This window comes from Palaemon carinicauda, chromosome 6 (assembly GCF_036898095.1).
Source record: "Palaemon carinicauda isolate YSFRI2023 chromosome 6, ASM3689809v2, whole genome shotgun sequence".
Taxonomy (NCBI): Eukaryota; Metazoa; Arthropoda; class Malacostraca; order Decapoda; family Palaemonidae; genus Palaemon; species Palaemon carinicauda.
Window position 1 is genome coordinate 115,071,233 of NC_090730.1, and position 16,692 is coordinate 115,087,924.

A 16,692-nucleotide genomic window follows, 5' to 3' on the forward strand; every position below is an offset into this window, starting at 1 on the left:
CTTGAGAAAGTACCCACAGGTCCCTGGATACTGTTACCTTGGACTGGTATTAGCTGCTCAGCAGGTGATGTAATGAACCCAGCTCCCTCACAGGACAGGAAGCATCTTGTCTTAGATAACAGTTGCTATATAAGTCTAGAGTGAAGGGTAAGATTGACTGGTAGCTTTTCATTTCTTCTTGCCCTCTCTTGGGGTACATCTGTTGCTCATTCATGTGGCTGAACCAGATGCTAGATGCAAGTAAGATATGCACCAGAGTGACTTTTCTTTACCATTATGAATTGTATTCAAAGTATTTCCCCCATCCCCTGAGCAAGGTGGAAGATGAACTTGTATACACATTCATTAATCGTATAATGCCTACACACTGACTATTTATGGTAATGACCTACCCTAGATCCTGTCCCATCCCTATGCTCAGTAATTCAGGGGGTTAATGGGAGTCATAACTTTTTCTCCTCTGTAGTACAAAAGTTAATTGACATTTCCTGGGTCAGTTAACCAAGCCAGGTTCGGCCATAGAGACTTCGTCTCTCCTAAGGATAAGGCTCTTATCAAAGGTCCTTATTTTGTATTATGTGTAGGAGCAAATCACAATTTTGAAAGTAATTTGTATTTTTCCTAACTATACAAACCTGAGACCTTTACGTTACACAGCCCACCTCTACCATCTAGCATGCACCTATTCCAAAGGCCAAAGTTAAGGTTGCTCTATTTGTCAGGTTGGCGGAGCTTCCCCGCCACCTAGTGACCAACTATTTTTACCTTGTTAAGTCTAGTGACAGATTCAAACACTGATGTCATATTCCTATTAAAACAGACCTACCAACACTCCCGTATCTTACGGGAGCCTCCCTCATTTTGAAAATACCCCTCACATTCCTCATTGGCACTCAATTCTCCCGCATTTAGATAATGTCTCCCACACTTTATTTAAGTTCGTAATTATTACCAATGCTTATTTTTCTGTTATGATTATTTCGTGGAATATTTTCATGGAAATGTTTAACAAAATCCTATCAACAAAAGAAGGGAATGTCTATGGTATGGTATGATGTGCGAGGACAATTTCTGGTTTGAGCGCTTATTCCTCTGGGTGAACAAATGGTTTACGTAATGAGCGGTGAAGGCAAAAGAGAAAGCCTACCCTAAAATGAAGGGTTAAAAAAAATGAAAGTAATGGAAATAGAAGCAATAGTGAAAATAATTGGAAGGAAGGAAGAGAAGAGAATGAAATACTTTACAATTTATTGGTATACATAAAATTTTGCCTTTTCCTTTGCAATTTTTTAGGCTGTTGAAAAGACAGTGTCGTTGTAATCCATTATTATATAAAGGGAGGAAGGAAATCATAAAAAATTGGAAATAAATGTTGAAAATGTAATTCCTACTTTTCTGTTTTCCTTTTAGGTGATAAGGGCAGAGGTTCTATTTGCTTTATATCTATTGGAACACAACTGTTCAGTGTTCACCTCTCAGAAAGCCAGTCTTAGTATTGAAGGGACATTAGAATCGCCTATTGCCTGTAAAAACGAATGAGTTCACCCATAAGCTTGCTATGAGGATAAACCAAACAGTGAATTATTTGTGCATATAATTGAGCACACAATGTTAAAAATTATCACTCATATTCTGCCTTTAACATACAGTGCAATTAGTATATGTATAACAGGCTATAAACATGGCCATTTTTTCATATGGATATAAATATGTATTTTCCTTTAATTTTGGTGTTTATTCATGAAATTGTGCATTTATGTTCTTAGTAGTTACATAAAGTACAATATACTGTATTGAAAATTATTGGCTGAATTTTATCAAAATAAGAATTCATTCCTTCGGTTTATGAATCTTCCGCATGTGTTTGTAAATCTCCACTTTTATGTTTATTAATCTCTAGCAAAAGTTTCAGGTTGGGTTGAAAGGTCTGATTATCGGTCTCATGTTTGTATAGTTAGGAAAAGTACAAATTACTTTAAAATTTCTGATTTCATTTATGATATTTTTTTAAAGTGTACAGTACACAATAAAACATTTCTATTGGAATTGATATCTACATATCTCTCAACTTTGCTACATGTGATTTTTTTTATTTGCAGTACTGGATTTTGATCTTTAATTTCTTGTATGAATTCTATATTTTGTGGTAACAGACATTTGTTATGGCTCGCTTCAGGTTGCTGCACAGTGAACGTGGGGAGGTGCCAGATGTCCCAGCTATTTACTTTTGCCAACCAACGGAAGAAAATTTAATTCGAATCGGCCAAGATTTTACTGATGGGATTTATTCCTCATATTACCTAAATTTCATATCTCCCATTAGTCGTCAGAAAATGGAAGATTTGGCTCTTGCAGCCTTGCAAGCAGGCTGCCAGGCTAGTATTAAAAAGGTAATTTATCAGATGAACTTTCATTCACTAATCTTCATTATAACAGTGTACAGTATGTGTTTTTTATATTGATGTCTTAAGTTCAGTCAGTTGAATCTGTTCATACAAGTATACACATACAAACCTTTCATCCTTCAGAGGGAGGAATGTTATCAATGGAGATGGAGCAGCCTAACTTGGTTCAGACAGGATGTTTTGTTGAAAATAGTCACCTGAATTTACTTTTGTTTCGTTTCAAATACAAACCAATCATTGTCCTTTAACATGAATATGACTCCAGTGAAGCTGGAACGGTCATTACAATTTATCTAAAGTGTACTGTGTGTATATATATATATATATGTATATATATATATATATATATATATATATATATATATATATATATATATATATATATATATATATATATATATATACAGTAGGGTCCCGAATTATGCGAGAATTTTGTCGATTAATGACCTCGTGTAAATGGAAAATCGCGAATTTCGAAACACACAACTAACAGAAATAATTCCATTGCGGCCATGGCAACCAGCAATTTGCCTATTCAAATGTGTTTACTACCCATTTCCAATACTTTCTTTGTACTATACTGTATTTCTTTATAATATCAAATTGTTCTTGTAAATAAATAAAACATTTAATATACTTTAAAGTTCTAATAACTTGAAAAATGGTTAAAATTACAACCAGGATAAGTGTAAACACCATATATTTCCCGTTATAACACAACCCAAAATACAGTACAGACAAATTTTGATGTTTGTCATATCTATTGTATAATACAACTGGTGAATAGCAAAACCATCACTCTATAGACTAGCTTGTTGTATGATTGAAAATCCAGAATTATCAAAATAAAGGCGATTTTATATCATGCGTTTCCTAAACACGCTAAAAAGCACAATAGAAAACGACAACCAATGTTTTGTTTACGTTTATCTCTGATCACAACGAAGAAACAGACGCATTTATACATCTGTGTTTTTGAATTGACAGCAATTTTACCAAGTATAGATTATATGTTGAATTTGTTATTACCAATGTTCTAATTATTTTTTATTAGAACTTTCAAATAAATGAAATGAATGCCATTTATGAAATGTTTTTCTTTATGATGCCGCCTGAAACGGAAACCTTCCATTTGTTTACGCTCCATCTTCGATCATAATAAACAAACGAATGCATTAAACACACATGATCTAAGTCATAACTAATGATATTACAAACATTTAGTAAACATTATGTTATTACAAATATTTTACTTACCGTATCCATATAAATTCCTAAATTCGTAGCAAAGCTGGAAATTTTTTTTTCTTTATGCGTTTAATCCACAATAGCAAACTGCCGCTAATGACAGAGTGATAACTTACGTTAATTCTAAACTGTTACGAAAGATAATTGTCCTTTCCATATCCAAAATACTTTTCCTAACTTCAGTTATAAGTCAACTTGTACCCACCTCAATTATGGATCCATATGCAAAAAAGGTATAAGAAGAAAGTACTAGGCCTATTTTTAAAGTCACCGAACAATTAGGTTACCGCTATAACGTTCGATGTGAGAGAGAGAGAGAGAGAGAGAGAGAGAGAGAGAGAGAGAGAGAGAGAGAGAGAGAGAGAGGATGGTTTTAAAGTACTAAACAATAAATATGATAAGTTATAACACATTGGTGTTTATGTAGTATTAACTGTATAGATGGTTTGAATAAGTTAAGAAATGGTGTAAACAATTCTTTGTTATTGTATTCGCGCGGAAGCTAGACATCAGCTGATGTGATCACAGCCAAAAGTAAAACAAAAATAAGTTAGCAATACTCGATTTTTAAAACACACCCGAAATTTAACAACATAAGTACATGTTTTATTATAGCGCAATTGACATTTAAAGAGTAAAAATTTTCTGGAATAGAATGGTGTTTCCTAAAAAATAGTGGTTTGCGGACGAAATCGGTTACCGTATTTTAAGCTATGATTGAAATGGATGTATACACGGTATAATTTTTTCGTTTTGTATTTAATTGACACTTCAAGAAAACCGATTTTGGTTTCTTCATCTATTTGTAAGTATTGTATAACGAGAGAGAGAGAGAGAGAGAGAGAGAGAGAGAGAGAGAGAGAGAGAGAGAGAGAGAGAGAGAATCAGCTGTTGTAATTGAATGTCGTGTTTTTGTTTCGTGTACCCCCTGAAGCGAGGAATTGATCGCCACAACTAACAATATTCATGTTAATTTCATTCTTAAACTCAAGTTGCCATATGTGAACTATGGTTTTATTTCTTACGGAGAGAGAGAGAGAGAGAGAGAGAGAGAGAGAGAGAGAGAGAGAGAGAGAGAGAGAGAGGGGGGGGATTTCTGCCATCAAATCTCTCTCTCTCTCTCTCTCTCTCTCTCTCTCTCTCTCTCTCTCTCTCTCTCGATTTTATTTTACCGTCTACTCTACAAAACCAATGTTTGCAAATCAAATGTATACTGTTTAAAATATGACAAAATATTGACGACTCGTTACCGAAGTTTAGGCTATTCACTGCCGATAAACGAACCCAGTCTACTCGTGAAAACCTTGAACGTCCAGAGGGAAAAATAAGGCTTTTAAATATACTGTACTAAACAAAAATAATGTTTTAATATACCATCATTAACACTACCATTACAATTATCGTAAGGTTGGAGAAAGATAAAGATTGCCGAGAACGTAACCACATTTCTGTTTACATTTTGTCAGCTGGACTCGCACAGTTAACAGTTGATTTCATTGTTGATGTGGAATTTTATCCTTAAATAGGCTATTCATTATGAAATTATGTTAATGAAATGTAATGTTAATATTGTTTTGTAACATTTATTATAAATCACCGTATTTAGGGATACCAATATACTTAAAAAGACAATAGATTTGATACATTTTGTAGTGCTTGACTCGCGAACTTTGAACAGCCTCGCAGATACAGAAGATTTATTTTTGAAAAATAGCGATCGCGGAAAAGGGGAATCGTGTAATTCGAACACGCTTAATTTGGGACCCTACTGTATATATATATATATATATATATATATATACAGTATATATATATATATATATATATACAGTATGTATGTATATATATACTGTGTGTATATATATATATATATATATATATATATATATATATATATATATATATATATATATATATATATATATATACATATATATATATATACATATATATATATATATATATATATATATGTATATATATATATATATATATATATATATATATATATATATATATGAATTTGACAGCTATAAGTACAGGAGAATTGTCAACGATTTTTATCTCTCCGGGCTAAATGCAATGTCACTGTCATACCAGTTTCCTGGACTAGGGTTCAATTCCTCAGCTGGCCAGAGGCTATTGTCTTTGAGAGATTCCCCCTTGGGTCTCTGATCCCTAGGTATAAGAATCCAGACATTGAGGTATTATATATGACTTATTTGAATGTGAAAATATGTCTAAATGTGCAAAATTTATCATATATTTATTATATATATAAATGAATATATTCATGTATCCATGTGAATATATTTATGTATGTAAGTAGTTTATGGTTTATTTACAGAATTCCTTTTATTTGGGATGGGCTAGACCATAGTACTGTTCCTGAGGAGTGCAAACTACTGTATATACAATACTGTATTTGAAATTTGTTTTTTTTTTTATTTCAACTTTTTGAAAATTTATTGTATTTTTCAGAATGTTTATTTTGTTTAATTTCTACTTGCAGGTTTATGATCAGTATGTAAATTTTATCTGTTTGGAAGATGACATGTTTACATTAAAACATCAAGGATCAGATGTTCTTTCATATTATGGTAAGTAATTCTCCTACCTTTTATCTGGGAGTGTGAGTAATAGATGACTTTGATCTCACATAGTTTTCAGAGGTCATATTCTGTATCTACTCTATTGATACCTGTTTCATATCACTCACTGTTATTTTTTTTTATAAAATGATCCTTTTAAACTTGTATGAATTATGAGAATTTATTTTTTTCTATATTTCTGAAAAATGTGGATAGAAGTAAATGTATATTGGTCCGATAGGGGAATCCCAATAAAACTCAATGTATAATTGTTAGTAGGTGTAGGAAACTACTACTGCTACCATTATTATTACTTACTACTACTGCATTTATGGTGAGCTACTCGAACCCATTAAAACAATGTTGTTTTGTGGTTACTTCAAACTCCTACTAAATTGTTTTTTTCAATATTTTTCTTCATTTGAAAACCATTTGAAAGAGAATTCTATGCTCTAAAAGTTGTTCTTTTGAATTTTCTTAGCATTTTTATTCATTCTTATATGTATTGTTTTATCAATGTATAGAAATCCATTTCATAGGAGACTATTTTTCATATGGAAGCTGTTTATTTTTTTCAAAAAATAGGCTATAAAATTCACCATTTTTTCATGTTTGAAAGATAAAAATTGATCAGTATTAAATTAAGTAGTAGCAGTTTTTCTCCAAAAAAATTCAAGTGGAATTTTCTTAGCATGTTTGTTTATTCTTATATGTATTGTTTTATCAATGTACAGAAATCACTTTCAAAGGTGACTTTTTCATATGGAAGCTTTTTGTTTTTTCAAAACGTGAACATACAGATTATAGGCTATAAAATTCACCATTTTTCCATGTTTGAAAGATAAAAATCGATAAGTATTAAAATAAGTAGTAGCAATTTTTCTCTAAAAAATTCTTGTTAAAGAAATTGGGCTTCAGAATTATTTTTGTAGAGATTGGTTGAATGTGTGTAGTAGGCATAAGTATGAGCTTATAGCAGTAATTTTCCTCACAATTTTAAACATAAAGACAAATTTATTTGGGGATTATTGTAGAATTAATATGCACCATCTTTTTTCAGCAATAAACCGTGGTGATGTGAAAGATTCAGACATTGACCTCATTATGGACTCCATTGTTGATAGCCTCTTCTCGGTTTTTGTGAATTTAGGTGAGACTTTTATAACCCATATTGTTTCAGTTCATTTAAAAATTGAGTGTCAATTCCTTATCAGATATTTACTGGGATACAGAATAAACTGTCAAGTTTGTGCTTTTTATTAAATTAAGATCGTGTAATTTACCTTTGTTATTCAATCAGTCAGCTTTCAGAATGGAGTAAATGCAGTTAGATTCCTTTCTGGATGCCTGTCACCTCAGCATATAATACCATAGACCTATATGTGAAAGAATAGAATTGCTATACAGTTAAAGTAATCGTAGATTATTTGATTGCCCAATTATATATCGTTCTCTTTTTGTTGCTACCCAGGTACATGCTATTATTTTAATTTATCATAGCTGAGACTAGTAAGTATCGGCTAATGGGATACTCCTGAATTCAGCGGACTGAGCTGGGAAGATAAAGCTTTTTCATCATCTAATATGCAATTAGTGTAGATTTAATAGAAAAAGAACTTTTATTACAAATTACGGGCTGTTTCATATACTGTAAATTCATTAATCTTAGAGCAAGTGACTTCCATCCCTACACTCAATACTGTAGATCTTCGGGGACAAAAGAATCTATTCGTAGATTTTGGCGTAATCCTTCTAGCAAAATGACGTACAAATTGAAATAATAACATTACTTTATTGCCAGAGGTATCAATAGATAAAGGATATTTGGTATGTATAAGAGTATTTATTGTAATGAAAAATATTAATTAATAAAAGAAAGGGGCTGCAATGTTATATAGGCAAAGGAATGTATGCTTGAGTATAACCTTAACTACTGATGATTGTTGAGATCATTCAGCACCCTCAAATAGCAGATTATATTATTAAAAAAACTACAACATTTGGAAGGAAGGGCTGTATACATATTGTTCTTTATGGTTTTGTAACGTCTCTCCACTTCTTTATGGTTTTGCAACTGCACATCACAATTTTCATGATTTAGCAGTGTCCTTTCTCTTTAAATCCATAATTTTTATTTATAATGTTGATTGAATTAAAATCTTTTATTACTTACTCAGATGTTCTTTTTTTTAACAGGTCAGGTTCCCATCATCCGTTGTCAAAGAGGAAATGCAGCTGAAAGTGTTGGTGAAAGATTAGACAAGAAATTAAGAGAGAACTTGCGTGATACAAGAAATTCCTTTTTTACTGGTTTCAGTACAGATTCGTTTGCTGCAGGACAATTAAGGTAAAGTTATTTTGATTTCTGCAATTATTTCACTTTGCTTAGTCATATCCCGCTGTCATTGGACCCTTTCAAATACCATACAAAGAAGAAGAAAATTTCCACCAGGCCAAATATGGATCTAGGTAGTGTAAGACCTTGATGTATGTGACTGGCAAATAAGTCACCTTGCTGCCCTTGCCTCAATGTTTTGCTTATTATTTTTATGAATCTAAACCTGGAGATTATTTGGTTTCCTTCTTGAAGCTAGCTGAAAGGTCAACATCTATCTTACCAATTCTTTCAATAATCCAGACCCTCTAGTGGTTTATTGTGGTAATATGGTGATGTGTGGCAGTAAGTGCTTTGGCAAGCTCACTAAGAATGCCATTTTAATCATCTCTTCATTATTTTTCTGGTCTGCTGTCATTCCTCCTTGAATCTAAATTGTGTTTTAGGGTGTTTAGCTTTGTCATTTAGCTTCTGATTAATGTGGGATGTCTTCTGGATTTGATATTCATTCTTTCATTAAATGTTCTAGGAGTTAGTTGCTAGATGATAAAAGATCCTCGTTACCATTGTGTCTAGTCAAGGGCAGCTTTGGGATTTAGACAACTATTGTTCTGAGTGTGTTAATGATGTGTACAGCTTATAGCTTAACTAGTTTGCATGAATGACTAAATGTAAAAAAAAAGATTCTTTTAAAGCTCAGGGGAAAATCCAGAGAAGACTAGGCTATGGGATTACAGTGGTGGTGGTGATGGTGATAACAGCTCAGACTGTTATTGTGCTCTCAGGGGTTTTATGCATTCTAAGAAGTCTAGTTATTAGTTATGCTAGCCTAACCTGCCCTGATCCAAATTCTAGGCTAACTTATCCTGTTTTGCCTAGTGGTTCTAGTGCACCAATTAATTAAGTTTCCGCTGGTACACAGCAGTTTATAGAGTTAATACCCTCATTACAAGCCTTGCTCTCTCTTTGTCCTTCAGACCATTATCCCCACATTAAAGGGTCAGTTGTCTGATGCCCCCTTTCCAATGCCGTCTATCAAAGGCATCCTCTTCCACTAAACCACTTTTCTCCAGACCATCCTTCACCTTATCTCACCATCTAGCTCTGTGCCTCCCTCTCTATCTTCCCCCCAACAGGTTCCTCCCAAGCCCTCCTCACTCCCTCCCCACCAATCATCCTCAACACATGCCCAGACCATCTCAATCGTGATACTCTTATCACCTCTTCTAATATTTACTGTGCCTGTCATTCCTTTTATTTCATCATTTTCCAATCTTTCAAGCAGTAATATTCCCATAATCCACCTCACTATTCTCGTCTTGTTCTCTCGAGCTTTGCTTCTTTTAATCTTAGAGCTCACCTTTCCGATCCATTCATTAAGACTGCTTTTATTACTTTGCTATTGATCTTGACTTTTAAGTTCATGGGTATTTTGTTATCACATAACATTATTGCTATCTTCCTCCACTTCCCAAAAGTTGCTTTAATCTTTCTTTCAACTTCAATTTCACAACCTCCCTCTTAACTTATAGAGCTCATCCCTCTTCTTTAGCACCAGCTATGCCAAAATCATCACCAGGGATTAGATAGGCTGAGGAAAATACGAATGAGGCCTCTAGGCAGTCCAACGGCAATAAGTCTTTGAATCCCCAACGGCCCTTTCAGGGTAAAAGGGCACGTGGAACTGGAGGAAAGTTTGGAAAACTCGGACACTCCCACTAGGGGGCCATTCCTCCTGCCCAACCACTGGTGGGAGAGTTCCTGAGGCACAGGTGGCAGAGGTAGGAGTACCGTGAGGCCAAACCTTGATGGTCAAGATCCTCTGAGCAGGGTACTGCATCCCGTTCACCAATTCTCACCCTCCTCTGACACATTGTCCAATGATGTCTTCTTCCTTCATGAAGATATCAACATAGGATCTCGTCCTTAGGGCAAGTCCAGACCGTGCTGGAGAAGAGCGCTCTTCAAGAGGTCGACGGGTCCCCAGGTTTCTTCAGTCGACTTTCTTGTAGAGAATGCTTCTGGAAGCTGCAGACCAGTCATTGACCTCTTTATCTTGAACAAGTTTATTCATCAGACTTCATTCAAAATGGAGACTGCAGAGCGGTCTGACCATCTTTCAGACCAGGGGACTTCATGGTCATACTGGACTTTAATGACACGTACTTCTAGATCCCTATCTATTCGTTATCAAGGAAGTATCTGAGATTCGTGCTACACGAAAAGATATACTGTACCAGTTTTGGGTGCTTTACTTCGCCCAGTTGACAGCTCCACAAATGTTCACAAGAGTGTTCGCTCTAGAGTCTAGTCTCAGCCTGGGCCCATGCTAATGTACTGTGGTACCTTGACGATTCTTTGATTTTTCCAGACTCGGTGGAGACCAATCTACTTCACTGAGACATACTTCTCACTTTTTGCCTTGACCTGAGGGTCATGGTGAATTTCGAGAAGTTCTCTCTGCAGCCATCTCAGAACCTGGTATATCTAGGAATGCAAATGTACGCCCAACTAGGAAAAGTATTTCCATCACAAAGCAAGAACAAGAGATTCATGATTGCGACTCGACCCTTCCTCTTGCAAGGTTTGCTGCAAGCTCACCTGTGGCAGTGCCTGTTGGGGTACCTGACATCCCTGGAATGTCTAGTCGCCAACGGCTACCTTCACATTCCATCACTCCAGTGGCACCTGAAGACCATTTGGTGTCAAATCAGGGACCCTCCAGAATTTCTAGTTCCGATAGGATAAGAGCAAAAGAGAGAGTAAAGTTGGTGGTCCAAGATTCAAACCTTCACAAAGAGGTAGATCTTCTCTCTCTTCCCTAGGACTTGATGCTCTTCACAAATGCCTCAAAAGAAGGGTGGAGGAATCAACTTTCACAGCACGTAGCCTCCCTGCTGTGGTCTGCTCCCGATTGACAGTGCCACATAAACCTGGAAATGAGGGCAGCCTTTCTAGCCCTTCAACATTTCCAACAGCTCCTTTCATGTCACTCCATAGAGTTAATGAGCTACAACACATATCTAAACAAACAAGGAGGTACTTTTTGACAGCAGCTTTGCCATCTAGCCATGAAAATCCTGTGATAGATGGAAAGACAATTTGATCTCCCTATCAGTCTGGTTCATTCCAGGCAAGAACATTCTGGCAGACAATCTGAGCAGGAGGACTCAGATACAGTAGTTTGGTCCAAGTGGTCTTAACTTCTGAGATGCGCCAACAAAGTCCTGACTTTGTGGGGTTCACTGATGATAGACCTGTTTGCGATGTCTCTCAAATGGAAACTTCCTATGTACTTTTTGCCAGTACCAGACCCAAAGGCTGCCTTTCAGGATGCCTTCCAACATCTGTGGGACTTTCAGGACATTTATGGACTCCCCCCATTCTGCTTAATGAGGAAACTCCTCAACAAGGTGAGATCATCTTACAACCTGTCGATGACTCTGATAGCTCCAGTGTGGCAACAAGCAAAATGGTACCCATTCTGCCGTCAGAGGTTCCGAGGGAGCTGATCAGGATGCCAGAAAACTTCAAATTAATCAATCAATCTGAGGGAGCTGCCTCCCCTACACGACCTTCTTCAACAACCACATGCAGATTTTCCATGATGCAGTGGCAAAACAGCTTTCTGGATACCTCAGAAGGTTGTCTATCATCATCTACCAGGCGAAGTGGATAGTCGAAGCCACTATACCTCTAATTGCCGAGTTTTTATTGTACCTTTGGGAGGAAAAGTTCTGCTCAGTCTTGGTGGTGTAAGGCTATTGCTTAGCCTTAAGCCTAGTCTTTCGACTGAAAGGAGTTGACGTTTCCTCCTTGACATAATTGTCCATGCTCATACAGAGTTTCGAGCTTACCTGACTTCAGTTGGAAGTGAGACCACCTCCTTGGAACATAGTGAAAGTGTTATGTTCCCTGAAAGTAGAACCTTCTGAACTGTTAAGTTGAGCATCAGATCAGGCCCAGAGGGTTAGTGAGTTGTATGGTCTCTCCTGCGACATTGCCCATTCAAGGTGATAGGGGCAATTAACACTCGGCTTCATCCCTGAGTTTGTTGCCAAGACTCAAAATCCGGTTTAGCTGACATTAGTTTCGGGCCCTTCTAGAATTCTAGTTTTCAGGAAGTAACTGATGATCCTGACCAACTGTTACTATGTCATGTAAAAGCATTAAGGCACTATCTCAAGAAACCCAAAAGAGCTCGCCTCCAGATCAGACGCCTGCTTGTGAGCACGGTCAGGGTCAAGAGGAGGATTACCAAGAACACCGTCTCCTCTTGGATTCAGCAAGTCATTCACTGCACACTCGATCCTCACCCTCTTAACACAGGGTAGAAGACCAAGAGCTCGCTACGTCAGTGGCATAAGAACGTTCAAGAGAAACTTCTCTGTGGTGCAGGTTCTCCAAGCAGGTGTATGGAAGAGGCAAACCACCTTCACTGCCCATTACCCTCGCAGATCTCTAGAAATATTCACCCTCGGACCTGTGGTGGCTGCTCAACAAGTGGTTTAGCTCCCTTGCAGAACTAGTAGCAGTCAGTTATGGGCAGTAGTTACACAGTTTGAGTGTAGGATGAATTGATAGAATGAATTTCCTTTTCTTTCTTCATCTTCCCTTCTCTTGGGACACAGCATCTGTAGACTCTGCAAGCTGGCTTCCTTCCAACTGCGGGTAAGCGCCATATTAGCTTTGTAGTCGGAAATATTTGTATATTTGTTATATTGCCAAACCCCCTGCGAGGGGGAGTTGGGCTCTGTCTAGGCGCTAGTATACAGTAGGTGACTGTTTAATTACTACATATACTTCATTGGTCAAGTCACAATGCAAGTTTCCACTCACTCACCATGGTTACTCAGGCCATTAACTCCCAAGCTTTGACAGGCTGAGGTTTCATGAGGTGTCAGGATACTCTTTCTAGGCTCTATTGAGCTTGGATTTGTATCTGGGGCAAAATATTCCAGCCAGATGGAATTGGACTTCCACCCATTTAGAGGTGAGTCTCCTAAATAAAGAACAAAGGCTTGTATTTGTGAAGGAGCAAATGACAAATTTGGCAGTCATATGTATTTTTCCAAACTATACAAACCTGAGCTCTTTACACATACTTGTCTCGCCATCACCTTTCCCCAAGAAATCCTGCTTACAATAAAAAATGAAGGGTTCTCTCTGGGTGGGTGTGTGAGCGGGAAGTTTGGTCTACCCACCGATACCTTGTTAAATAGAAGAGGGTCGTTGACACCTCACATGAAAGTTTTCATGGCTAAACCAGCGAGACGCTGAAACATATATCATAATTAGAGAACTCAGGTTTATGGAGTTTGGACAAATACAAATTACTTCCAAATTTATCATATTTTGAATATTAATTATTGGATTATGTTTATTATATTTGGAGCTAGGGTTCTTGACTCTGTCTGGATAACATGTCATACTAATAGATTTAATTTTTTGTCAATATATCTATGGACTATGTTTTGAAAGTTTAGTTATCGTTAATGTAATTTTCCTTCTGCTTTCAGAGTGAATTTCATATTTTATTTACCCTCCTGTGATGGCAAATCTTGTGACCATTAGTATTGAGAATTAACTTCTATTTTTTTCAGTTTTCAACGCCCTCTGTTAGTTTTAGTCGATAGAGGTGTCGATTTAGCCACTCCTTTACATCATACATGGACGTACCAAGCACTCACTCATGATGTTCTTAATCTGAGTTTGAACAGAGTAACCATAACGGAGAATGATGAAACACACGCTACCAATAGAACCAAGACAAAGGAATATGACCTAAATAATTCTGATGGATTCTGGAGCTTGCATAAAGGTAAGTTTTTTATTCATGTTCTACTTGCTTGCTTTAGCAATTTTTGGAAAATGCAAAAAAATCTACTAATGGTAAGTAAAAAGTGCTAATCTCCAATTGAAATGGTGTACTGTATATTGCTTGCAGGAGATTGGATAAGCCTTTTGTCTGTATTTGTTGTGCAGTCTCCCCTGCCAATAGCTCTCACTTCTTAGCCTGTGTAGAATAAGTGCTCTTTATTGATGTGGTATGTGTGTGTGTGGCACTGAAATTCATTCAGCATCCGTTTTCTACGGTTTTATTTTATCGATTTCAAGATTACTTTTATTATCCTTTTCTATACAGTATTGTGTTACATAGGGGTCGGGTGTACAGTGAATGTAATATTTATTGCTAAACACTAATGTTTGTACAATTTTATTTGCTTTTATTTGGAGATGATGCCTTGACCTTGTTGAATATAGTAGAATAATTAGATACTGTTAGGTGTAGTTTTCTGTACTTGTACGTTGATTGTCTGGTAATTTTCTTGACACTTATCAACAAAAGTAATTATATATATCTCTGTAAGTGTAAGGATACTGTACTAAGAATTATCTTAGGTGTGTTTCTTCAGATCTTGGAGGTTTTAGATCATTCAATGAATTGATTCTTTTACTGGCAAAGTTCTATGCAAGGTCTTTCATTGCCAAGGTAAAGAGTATTTCTTTGAAAAAATTATATTAAGTCTGTATGTTAGTCCAGTGATTCTTTAACTCTGTATGAACTGAGGTGAACATATACCAACAGGAAAAAAGCTATACAGTATCTTGATGAGTTTCTAGTCTGGCTATGAAGTTAAGGAGGTCCGGTATGCTACTCTGATGAGGTAGGATGTCAAGATATATTCCAAGCGGAAAGATTTTCTAATTGCCATAAGTGCTTGACTAATTAGAACAGGCATTTGAGTCTCATTTCCAGTCAGGTTAATTCTTAGGTGTTGTGGTGAGTTGAGCTGAAGATATTGAAAGTCATTATGAATATTTCTGCTTCATGTTTTTCCTTTCTGGTAGATAGAAAATTATTTCTTTTCAATATCCTTTTTTTTATCCATTTTGCCTGAAGACCCATCATGTTTTGTGCCTTCCTGAAGGTTTTATTGTGCTACTCTACTTCCATATCATTAAAATTTCTCACCAATTATTCCACCTAAATCCATGAAATCTTAGATATCCAAAATATAACTCTGGCTGTGAATCTTAATATTATATCATAACACTTTCAAAATCTCACAATTTTTCATTGTCACTAACCATGTTTCTGCTTTATAAGAGTTGTACAAATCTCATGCACTAGAAATTATTTTTTGCAAGTTGTCTATCTATCTCAATTTTCTCCATGCTTCAACTGCTCTTTTTTCACTAACCCTGTAATTTCATGCTCCACAATACAATTTGCTTCCAATGTAACCGAAATGGTCTTCTTTATTACAGCATAGTTTTTACTCTCCATCTGTCCCCATTTGCTCCTCTAATATATTTAAGACATTAAAAATCTCTTCTGTCCTGTATGTTTTGGAGCCTAAGAGTACCTTTCAAGACACCAGCTGTGTCATTCTCAACATGTTACAGAATTTCTCCTGAAACCTTTTTCACAATAATTTCATTGTTGCTTTCCCATCTCTAGTAATCCTTCAATTAGATTTTTTGGCCTATGTTGATTTTTAGGGTTTTTCATCTCCATCCAATTCTAAGTATTAAACATTCCCAAGGCAACTTGCTTCAATTCTGCCATTAAGATTGGCCATCTGCATAAAGCATTTTTCAAGGGCATCTTTTCTGTACTCTTTTATATCCTCGTCTGTTACTATAATAAGCAGCAAAGGGTTCAGTTCTGATTTATAAATTCTACATTTTAGTGCATCTCTCTTTTTTTTTTTTTTTTCCTTTCCTTACCATTACTGTATTACAAGGCTGTTTTTCATTCTTCCTGTTATGCTATCCCCCTTTAGGTTATATTGATTTTCTTCAATGAAAATATCTTCAAAATATTGCCTCCCTCATTTCTGTGCAGTATCTATATTTTCATGATTTAATTTTTCCATGTCTGTCTTTTATATACTTTCTCCTTTTATGTCTTTTCATGTGGAATGCTTTGTGACTGTATGTCATCAATGTCATTTCAAAGCTAGAAGAATTACTGTTGAAAAAATTATTCTTTTGGTTTAACAGTGCTACTAATTCAGCCATGTATCTGGCAAAGGTAATTTTTCTATTGTTATCCTGATCTTTGTTTTGGTCTCTATATGGTGCAGACATGTCCTTTCATGGATAT

At 35.9% G+C, this 16,692-nt stretch overlaps 1 protein-coding gene across 1 annotated transcript in view; it reads left to right on the top strand.

Annotated features, from left to right (window-relative positions):
* Window positions 1-16,692, top strand: part of LOC137642622 (sec1 family domain-containing protein 1-like) — a 129,698-nt gene that overhangs the window by 44,662 nt on the left and 68,344 nt on the right. The window contains exons 3-7 of the mRNA XM_068375332.1: window positions 2,177-2,390; window positions 6,166-6,253; window positions 7,305-7,394; window positions 8,441-8,591; window positions 14,183-14,400. Coding sequence (XP_068231433.1) covers window positions 2,177-2,390; window positions 6,166-6,253; window positions 7,305-7,394; window positions 8,441-8,591; window positions 14,183-14,400 — 761 coding nt within the window. The remainder of the gene's footprint in view (window positions 1-2,176; window positions 2,391-6,165; window positions 6,254-7,304; window positions 7,395-8,440; window positions 8,592-14,182; window positions 14,401-16,692) is intronic.